Below are 11,430 nucleotides of genomic sequence, written 5' to 3' on the forward strand. Positions count from 1 at the left end.
TCAAAGGGGATTCCCAAATATTTTACTGATGAAACCAAAGTGATGGGCTCCCCATTACATTGAACATTAAAATTATTTACCCTTCTCAGTTTATGTTTTGTGCCAAAGAGAATGGCTTCAGTTTTCCCTAGGTGTAATGATAGTTTGTTGTCTACTAACCATTTGCTGCAGGACTCCAGTTCCAGTGTTAAAACATTAGCAATATCTTGTGGGTCTTTACCTGACACTAACAGAGCACTGTCATCTGCATACAGTAGGAGTTTGCACTTGACACTGATAGGCATATCATTGACATAACATAAGAATAATAAGGGACCCAGAATACTACCTTGGGGAACTCCACATGTTATCGGCAGGGGTTCTGATTCTGTTTTGTTGATTTTGACTATTTGTCTCCTGTTGCTAAGGTAGGACTTAAACCAGTCTACAGAACCTATACCGATAGCTTGAAGTTTATTACATAATATATTGTGGTTGACAGTATCGAAGGCCTTTTGCAGGTCTAAGGTTACCATACCTATGAGGTTCCCCTTTGACATTTCAGTTCTCAGGTAATCCATCAGATTAATAAGGGAGGTGTCGGTTGAGTAGGATCTTCTAAAGCCCGATTGATAGCTATGGAGAATGTTGTTGTCATTAAGGTACTTAACTACTTGAGAATACACCGCCCTCTCTAGAATTTTAGATATTATACTGAGTATACTAACAGGCCTATAGTTGCTTACATCAGACCTACTATTTTTCTTGAAGATAGGAGTAACTCTGGCCTCCTTGAACCCCTCCGGTACGGGATTAGTGGTGATTGATAGATTTATTATGTGAGCAATAGGGATTGACAGTTCAGAAGCACCATCTTTTAGGAACTTAGACGGGATGTTATCAGGGCCTGTGCTCTTAGTTGGGTTTAACCTGCTTAGTTCTTTTTGAATAAAGTCATGAGATACACTTACTAGTTGACAACTGTTTGGGGTTACCCCTTTATTGGTATAGTATGTTTGAAACTTATCAGAGTCTGTGTTAAAGGTATTTTACTTACTAGTGTTGATGCAACAGATGTGTAGTATGAATTAAAGCAATTTGCCACCTTAGATGTTTCGTGGCATACCTCATTATCGATAGTGAGTACTATGTTAGACCTATCTACTGGCTTATGGCTATACCCCAACTGTTTTAGTTGTTGCCAGAGCTTTCTGGGGTTATGCTTATACTCTTCAATTTTTGAGCAGTAGTGCTTTGCCTTTGCTCCTTTTATAAGTCTCTGTACTCTGTTCCTCACCCTTTGGAATTCATTTAGTGCTGCAATATCCTGTCTGTTTGCTTTAAATCTTTTTAGCAGCTGGTCTCTGAATTTCATATTATCTAATATCTCAGTATTCATCCAGGGTTCAGTTCTTCGTTTAATCCTAACCTCTTTAACTGGTGCAATATTATCAAGGATGGTAGTGAACATTGTTTTGAATTTTTCCCAGGTATCGTTTACGTCCGTGCAACTTGTTATCTCTGTCCTGTCACAATTGTGTAGCCTATTTACCAGTGTTTCTTTACTGTAGTTTCTAGTTGACCTCATTTTTATTGTCCTGTGTAGGCCTATCCTATCCCTAGATAGGGGCCTGGAGACATGACTGATGAACAGAGAAAATGTTATTTTAGTGCCAGGAATGTCTCCATTGTTCATTCTGGACCCTATTTTGAAATTGGCATATTTTTTTGGCCAATTTCACGCAAATTGACCAAATTGCCAATTTCTGACCACTTTATTGGGTAGTTGAAATCAGTAAATGGGTGGTTTCTTGTACTCAGTCAATAGAACAGATGGAGTTCTAAAGAAATAGCTATGCGTTTGGTTGACTGAAACAATGGAATTGGCCAAAAATAGGGCTCAAAGTGGGCGAAGTCGCCGATTCGTAAATATCGCCGAAATCACTAACTTTGCAAGAGTGTAATTCCGTAAGTTCTCCATCAAATTTCGTATTTTTTTGTGTCATTGGCATCGGGAAAATATTCTCTTATCATTTCAAGGATTTTTTTTTTTTTTTTTTTTTTTTTTTTTTTTTTTTTTTTCCAAATATTTTGTGACACTGAAAGACACTTTAGAGACACACACTCATATTTTCTCTTCACATTAAATAGTGCTCTTCTAGTTGGGTTTGCAGGAGCTGAGGCATAGCTCCTGGCACAGATTCTTTAACTAATATTGACTAGCATTTCTGATTTCTGCCCTCCAGGGCCCATTCATTCCCACTCTTGAAGTAATGTTATTGTCTTTCACACACTTCCCTTTCACTCACTAATTCACATTCACTCATTCTCATTCACTCATTCTCATTTTGACACTTATTCACACTGTTGATCACTCTATTTCCTTCTATTCACTATACCTACTCGACTCTCTCTCTCTCACTTTACTGGAGATAATTTATATAATTGGCTAGCTGGACTTGGGTCTTGGAGGTGGGAAGTACAATGCCTGCACTTTAAAGGATGGGTTTGAGACATTAGCTGTTTGGAGTGACATCTAAACTGTCATATCCGGGTACCTCTGCAAAGACAGTGATTATATGTTGAATGATGGTGAAAGTGTTTCTTTTTTGGGTCACCCTGCCTTAGTGGGAGACAGTCAACAAGCTAAAAAAAATTTTTATAACTTACATTGAAAGGAAGACTAAATTACAAAGGAAAGCTGGATATGTAGGGTATCATGATTAGTGTGGAAGGTGAAGGAAAATTTGGCCCTTGTGTTACAAAACCAAGAAAATTACTTAATGTAATACAAAGCCTGAATCTTCCTCTTTCACACACAATCCTTCCAACCACTGTTTTTGCCATTTCCTATTCCCATTCTGATACTGCTTCCTATTAAACTACTGCTACCAGCTGCCACTTTTTCTGCTTCCTCTTCTTGGATCCTGCTAACAAAGATGACTGATGGTATCCTGTGGGATCACTATGTTTTCAATAATGTTTTGGAAAGTTTGTGGAGAGGAGACAAAGAATAAAAGCACACATTTTAACAGCTTATTTTCAGCATGACCCATGCAAGATGTCCATGCCCATCAGTTCTGTATTCACATTTTTCAGGAACATCACACTAGTATACTGTATACCAGATATTTACTACATGTCCTTGTATGTAGCTCACTCTAATACTTTTTCTTGAACAGCTTGACCCATGTAAAATCTCAGATATTTTAGGTACTTTCAGAAGCTTGAATAATAATTATAATTGAATTTTTTTTTTTCAACAAGTCGGCCGTTTCCCACCGAGGCAGGGTGACCCAAAAAACAAACAAAATCCCCAAAAAGAAAATGCTTTCATCATTCAACACTTTCACCACACTCACACATAATCACTGTTTTTGCAGAGGTACTCAGAATACAACAGTTTAGAAGCATATACGTATAAAGATACACAACATATCCCTCCAAACCGCCAATATCCCAAACCCCTCCTTTAAAGTGCAGGCATTGTACTTCCCATTTCCAGGACTCAAGTCCGACTATATGAAAATAACCGGTTTCCCTGAATCCCTTCACTAAATATTACCCTGCTCACACTCCAACAGATTGTCAGGTCCCAAGTACCATTCGTCTCCATTCACTCCTATCTAACACGCTCACGCACGCTTGCTGGGAGTCCAAGCCCCTTGCCCACAAAACCTCCTTTACCCCCTCTCTCCATCCCTTTCGAGGATGACCCCTACATCGCCTTCCTTCCCCTATAGATTTATATGCTTTCCATGTCATTCTACTTTGATCCATTCTCTCTAAATGACCAAACCACCTCAACAACCCCTCTTCTGCCCTCTGACTAATACTTTTATTAACTCCACACCTTTTCCTAATTTCCACACTCCGAATTTTCTGCATAATATTCACACCACACATTGCCCTTAGACAGGACATCTCCACTGCCTCCAACCGTCTCCTCGCTGCTGCATTTACCACCCAAGCTTCACACCCATATAAGAGTGTTGGTACTACTATACTTTCATACATTCCCTTCTTTGCCTCCATAGATAACGTTTTTTGACTCCACATATACCTCAGTGCAGCACTCACCTTTTTTCCCTCATCAATTCTATGATTAACCTCATCCTTCATAAATCCATCCGCCGACACGTCAACTCCCAAGTATCTGAAAACATTCACTTCTTCCATACTCCTCCTCCCCAATTTGATATCCAATTTTTCTGTATCTAAATCATTTGATACCCTAATCACCTTATTCTTTTCTATGTTCGCTTTCAACTTTCTACCTTTACACACATTCCCAAACTCATCCACTAACCTTTGCAATTTTTCTTTAGAATCTCCCATAAGCACAGTATCATCAGCAAAAAGTAACTGTGTTAATTCCCATTTTGAATTTGATTCCCCATAATTTAATCCCACCCCTCTCCCGAACACCGTAGCATTTACTTCTTTTACAACCCCATCTATAAATATATTAAACAACCATGGTGACATTACACATCCCTGTCTAAGACCTACTTTTACCGGGAAGTAGTCTCCCTCTCTTCTACACACCCTAACCTGAGCCTCACTATCCTCATAAAAACTCTTTACAGCATTTAGTAACTTACCACCTATTCCATATACTTGCAACATCTGCCACATTGCTCCCCTATCCACTCTATCATATGCCTTTTCTAAATCCATAAATGCAATAAAAACTTCACTACCTTTATCTAAATACTGTTCAAATATATGCTTCAATGTAAACACTTGATCTACACATCCCCTACCCACTCTGAAACCTCCTTGCTCATCCGCCATCCTACATTGTGTCTTACCTCTAATTCTTTCAATTATAACCCTACTGTACACTTTTCCTGGTATACTCAGTAAACATATTCCTCTATAATTTTTACAATATCTTTTGTCCCCTTTCCCTTTATATAAAGGGACTATACATGCTCTCCGCCAATCCCTAGGTACCTTCCCCTCTTTCATACATTTATTAAACAAAAGTACCAACCACTCCAACTTTATTCCCCCCTGCTTTTAACATTTCTGTCATGATCTTATCAGTTTCAGCTGCTTTACCCCCTTTCATTCTACGTAATGCCTCATGTACCTCCCCCACACTTACATTCTGCTCTTCTTCACTCCTAAAAGATGGTATACCTCCTTGGCCAGTGCATGAAATTACCTCCTCCCTTTCTTCCTCAACATTTAAAAGTTCCTCAAAATATTCTCGCCGTCTACCTAATACCTCCCTCTCCCCATCTACTAACTCCCCTACTCTGTTTTTAACTGACAAATCCATACTTTCCCTAGGCTTTCTTAACTTGTTTAACTCACTCCAAAATTTTTTCTTATTTTCATTAAAATTTCTTGACAGTGTCTCTCCCACTCTATCATCTGCTCTCCTTTTGCACTTTCTCACCACTCTCTTTACCTTTCTTTTACTCTCCATATACTCCATATATGTTATTTATTTTATTTTTGCTGTATTATTAACAGTGTATTAGTACAAAGCCCTTGAGAGTTATTCAGTGGAAGGAGTAATGAAAGCTCAATCCTCCATGTTTTGATGTGTCTGACACCTGACTCTCGCAATTGAAGGTGCCACCCTCAAGAGATGGAAAACTTTGATGGAGCAGTTTAAATATCTGTTGAAGGATTCCACATTCTGAGTTGACTATAGTAAAGCTTTTGCTTTCATTGAAGAAGCACTTAGCTTGTAGCTAACTGCTAACAGCTGAAGTTCTTGTATTCAAACCCAGGAACAGTGGAAAATTTGAGCACATTTCCTTAAATCTATTGGCTGTGTTTATCTAGCACTAAATACCTGGGTCTTACCTGATTGTTGTGGGTTGCAGCTTAGTTAGTTTAATATGTTTATTATGCACCCCATACCCATCCTGTGGGTGGTAGTCAAAAGATTACAGAGGTACATAATTGGTCCAGGGACTGGACTCCAAAGTTTTGATAGCTGAGCAAGTTACAGAGCTGGGAAAGAATATCAAAAGATCCCAATGGAAATAAGCCACAGTGAATAGCTTTCATGGGTTATCCTGGGTTACTAATCCTCCAGGTTAATAATCTGAATAAAATTTTTTGCAAATGGTAGGAACAGGCATAAGTAAAAGAAAAAAGGGAAGGCATAAAAACTAAAGTAAGAGTTATTACAGAACAAACTGTGGAGGTTACGAAAGAATAGTAGATAACTAAAGCTGCTTAAATAATTTTTTAATTGCTTACAGGGGCTTGTCAACAATCTCTTGTTGTGAGATTTCTGAACTCTGATTCTGCTGGAAATAAGGACTACTCGTGATATTGGGTAAGAATTCATGTATGATTTATAATAATATATGCACATTTCTCAGGTAGTAGGTTGGTAGACGGCAACCATCCAGGGAGGTACTACCGTCCTGCCAAGTGAGTGTATAATGGAAGCCTGTAATTGTTTTACATGATGGTAACATTGCTGGTGTCTTTTCTGTCTCATAAACATGGAAGATTTCAGGTACATCTTGCTACTTTTGCTTACATTTAGGTCACACTACACATGCATGTACAAGCATATATATACACACCCCTCTGGGCTTTTCTATTTTCTTATTAGTTCTTGTTTATTTCTTGTTTATCTCCATGGGGAAGAGGAACAGAATTCTTCCTCTGTAAGCCATGTGTGTCATAAGAGGCAACTAAAATGCCAGAATCCAGGGGCTAGTAACCCTTTCTCCTGTATACATTACTATAGTTAAAAAGAAAGGGGTTAAGGCAGCCAGGATTGATGGGATAAAGATAGAAATGTTAAAAGCAGGTGGGGATATAGTTTTGGAGTGGTTGGTGCAATTATTTAATAAATGTATGGAAGAGGGTAAGGTACGTAGGGATTGGCAGAGAGCATGCATAGTTCCTTTGTATAAAGGCAAAGGGGACAAAAGAGAGTGCAAAAATTATAGGGGGATAAGTCTGTTGAGTATACCTGGTAAAGTGTATGGTAGTTATTATTGAAAGAATTAAGAGTAAGATGGAGAATAGGATAGCAGATGAACAAGGAGGCTTTAGGAAAGGTAGGGGGTGTGTGGACCAGGTGTTTACAGTGAAACATGTAAGTGAACAGTATTTAGATAAGGCTAAAGAGGTCTTTGTGGCATTTATGGATTTGGAAAAGGCGTATGAAAGGGTGGATAGGGGGCCAGTGTGGCAGATGTTGCAGGTGTATGGTGTAGGAGGTAGGTTACTGAAAGCAGTGAAGAGTTTTTACGAGGATAGTGAGGCTCAAGTTAGAGTATGTAGGAAAGAGGGAAATTATTTCCCACTAAAAGTAGGCCTTAGACAAGGATGTGTGATGTCACCGTGGTTGTTTAATATATTTATAGATGGGGTTGTAAGAGAAGTAAATGCGAGGGTCTTGGCAAGAGGCGTGGAGTTAAAAGATAAAGAATCACACATAAAGTGGGAGTTGTCACAGTTGCTATTTGCTGATGACACTGTGCTCTTGGGAGATTCTGAAGAGAAGCTGCAGAGATTGGTGGATGAATTTGGTAGGGTGTGCAAAAGAAGAAAATTAAAAGTGAATACAGGAAAGAGTAAGGTAATGAGGATAACAAAAAGATTAGGTGATGAAAGATTGGATATCAGATTGGAGGGAGAGAGTATGGAGGAGGTGAATGTATTCAGATATTTGGGAGTGGACGTGTCAGCAGATGGGTCTATGAAAGATGAGGTGAATCATAGAATTGATGAGGGGAAAAGGGTGAGTGGTGTACTTAGGAGTCTGTGGAGACAAAAAACTTTGTCCTTGGAGGCAAAGAGGGGAATGTATGAGGGTATAGTTTTACCAACGCTCTTATATGGGTGTGAAGCATGGGTGATGAATGTTGCAGCAAGGAGAAGGCTGGAGGCAGTGGAGATGTCATGTCTGAGGGCAATGTGTGGTGTGAATATAATGCAGAGAATTTGTAGTTTGGAAGTTAGGAGGAGGTGCGAGATTACCAAAACTGTTGTCCAGAGGGCTGAGGAAGGGTTGTTGAGGTGGTTCGTACATGTAGAGAGAATGGAGCGAAACAGAGTGACTTCAAGAGTGTATCAGTCTGTAGTGGAAGGAAGGCGGGGTAGGGGTCAGCCTAGGAAAGGTTGGAGGGAGGGGGTAAAGGAGGTTTTGTGTGCGAGGGGCTTGGACTTCCAACAGGCATGCGTGAGCGTGTTTGATAGGAGTGAATGGAGACAAGTGGTTTTTAATACTTGACGTGCTGTTGGAGTGTGAGCAAAGTAACATTTATGAAGGGGTTCAGGGAAACCGGCAGGCTGGACTTGAGTCCTGGAGATGGGAAGTACAGTGCCTGCACTCTGAAGGAGGGGTGTTAATTTTGCAGTTTAAAAACTGTAGTGTAAAGCACCCTTCTGACAAGACAGCGATGGAGTGAATGATGAAAGTTTTTCTTTTTCGGGCCACCCTGCCTTGGTGGGAATCGGCCAGTGTGATAAAAAAAAATAAAAAAGAGAAACTTTTGTTTTTCTTTTTGGGTCACCCAGATTCGGTGGGATACAGCCAGTTTGTTGAAAGAATAAGATATGCACATTTAATTATTATGAAAGTCATTGATGATTCCTTTAACTTGCAGTTTCTGCAACTTAAAATATTTTATTTAATATTTAGTTCACTTTTGTTTTTTCAGGATGCCTTTATATAAGTAGTTCAACAGATCTTTTTTTTTTTTTTTGTTTTTAGTACACCGGCTGTCTCCTACCAAGGCAGTGTGACCTGAAAAAGAAGCAGCAAAAGTTTTTCTTGTTTTTACATTTAGTAATTTATACAGAAGAGGCTACTAGCCCCTTGCTTCCTGCATTTTAGTTTCCTCATTCGACATGCATGGCTTGTAGAGGAAGGATTCTTCTCCATTTTCCCATGGAGATGATAGGAAATAATAAGAACAAGAACTATTAAGAAAATAGAAGAAAACTCAGATGGATATGTATACGTGTATGTGTACATGCCTGTGTAGTGAGACTTGAGTGTAAGTAGAAGTAGTAAGATGTACCTGTTATCTTGCATGTTCACGAGACAGAAAGTAATGACACCAGCAATCCTATCATTGTGTACAACAACTACAGACTTCTGTTTCACACTCATTTGACAGGATGTAGTACCTCTCTGGGTAGTTGCTGTCTACCAACCTACTACCTAAATAACATTTGTTAACATTCAGAAAATTAGTTCATGTAAGAAGTTGTAAGAGGGGATCTGTGGGTGTGTTAGAGAGAGAGAGAGAGAGAGAGAGAGAGAGAGAGAGAGAGAGAGAGAGAGAGAGAGAGAGAGAGAGAGAGATAGATAGATATAGATAGATATAGATAGATAGATATAGATAGATATAGATAGATAGATATAGATAGATATAGATAGATATAGATAGATAGATATAGATATAGATATAGATAAATATAGATAGATATAGATAAATATAGATAGATAGATATAGATAGATATAGATAGATATAGATAGATATAGAGATAGATATAGATATAGAGAGAGATAGAGAGAGATAGAGAGAGAGATAGAGAGATAGAGAGAGAGATAGAGAGAGAGATAGAGAGAGAGATAGAGAGAGAGATAGAGAGAGATAGAGAGAGAGATAGAGAGAGAGATAGAGAGAGAGAGATAGAGAGAGATAGATAGAGAGAGATAGAGAGAGAGAGAGAGATGGAGATGGAGATTACTCACCTATATTTATTTGCCTGTACAGGAGGGCCCTGCTTTACAGTGCTTCCTTTACAGTGTTTCGCTAATTCAGTGGTTTTCACTTATTCAGTGGTTTTTCATTTATTCAGACTTCTTACAATAAATATATTCACTCATAAGCGAAGAACAAAAATATTTTAAGGTAATGTGTGTACTGTATATGCATTTTTTAGGCTTAGCTCTATTGCTTACTTGATATATGATAGTGTAAAAATGTTATCAGGGTGTTATATGTATTTAAAAGTGAGAAAAGGCTATGTTTCACTTTACAGCAGTATCTCAGAACCTAACCTGCTGTGTGTGATTACTGGGGTAGAGACTGTTATCGTGGCCCTCACCTTTCAACTATCAGCTTGCCAAATACACTTAGTCTCATAGGTTCTGCAATACTTGTGCCATAGGTGTGACATGTGATGTAGGGAGAGGTGATGTATAAGTGTGAAGAAGACAGAAAGGATGGTATTGTGTGAAATAGAGAGATCATTAATTGTTCTTTGTGTTAATATCATACTGTTAAATTTATTTAACATTTATAATTTTAAATTTAAAATTTATTTTACAGGGCAAACTGATGACCCAAGGCAAGACACACATGCAGGAGTTTGTTAAATAAGTCAACAGATGTCGCTAAGATTGTTGATGGTTGTTGCTCTGCTGCCACTGTTAGGCTTTTTATATGAAAATGATAAATGCATGTGAATTAAAGGCTTTTTATGAACTACCAGATTTTATTTTGGAACTAGTTGACAAGGAAAGGAGAAGCTGCAATTAGCTGTTTCAGTTAGCCGTGATGTTTTTCAAAATTTATGTAAATATACAAAATTAAGGCATTTGATGTTATTTTCATTTTTATGTACATGTTTGCACTTCTTGAAGCTGCGCCTTCAAGTTTTATTTTAAGTACTCTGTCTGTGACAAATAAGAGGATAAATATCACAAAAATTTAAGGCTTGTATATATTTTTACAAAATTAATATGTTTAAAATATTTAGATATTGGACTTTCTGTTGTATGTTAATTTAAGATTCATCTCCACAAAATTTATGATAACTTTAGGGGCATATCTGGAATTATTTGCTAGCCCTAAATTTTTTATCTATGTGTGAGGTGGTATTCAGTCCAAACAGTTGAGCCGAGACCTAAAATGGAGTCATGAAAATTATGCATACCAATATGTTGTACAATTTGGTCCCCAAGATGCCATTAAGTTGCACTCAGATTGAGTTAATAGGCACATACTAAACCTGTAAGGATCATGATACATCTGGGCAATAAGAAGTGATCAGGTTTGATATGAGGAAGATAAGGGTAGCTCCAGTTCCTTGAATTAGCAGCCATTAAAATTGAAAGATTTAATGTTTTCCAAATATCCTCTTGATGCTCTACGAATTTGTAAGAATATTTTTTAATTGCCCAAGTGTTAAAATATGATTAGGTTTAGTTGCTTCAGGTTTGTAGATGAATGGTTCAAAGAACCGACACGTTGTTAAATTAGACACATGTGCAACTCTTGGGTATCTTTATTGAGGAAACGTTTCACCACACAGTGGCTTCATCAGTCCATACAAAGGACAAACTTGAAGAACAGGAGGAGAATGAGGTAATCAGTCCCTCAACCTTGAGTCGATGTGGTCAGTCCATCAATCTTGAATAGAATGCGGCATATGAGCGGTTTATAAGCTGCTTCTCCGCTCGTATGCCGCATTATATTCAAGATTGATGGACTGACCACATC

The 11,430-nt window shown here is 38.2% G+C and overlaps 1 protein-coding gene across 2 annotated transcripts in view; it reads left to right on the forward strand.

Annotated features, from left to right (window-relative positions):
* The window catches only part of rad50 (DNA repair protein rad50), a 208,353-nt gene extending 197,302 nt beyond the window's left edge, over positions 1-11,051 (forward strand). For both annotated transcript variants that reach the window (XM_070094544.1, XM_070094545.1), the window contains 2 exons: positions 6,210-6,286; positions 10,258-11,051. In XM_070094544.1, coding sequence (XP_069950645.1) covers positions 6,210-6,252 — 43 coding nt within the window. In that variant the 3' untranslated portion in view covers positions 6,253-6,286; positions 10,258-11,051. The remainder of the gene's footprint in view (positions 1-6,209; positions 6,287-10,257) is intronic.
* Positions 11,052-11,430: the final 379 nt, after the last annotated feature.

This window comes from Cherax quadricarinatus, chromosome 46 (genome assembly GCF_038502225.1).
Source record: "Cherax quadricarinatus isolate ZL_2023a chromosome 46, ASM3850222v1, whole genome shotgun sequence".
Lineage (NCBI taxonomy): Eukaryota > Metazoa > Arthropoda > Malacostraca > Decapoda > Parastacidae > Cherax > Cherax quadricarinatus.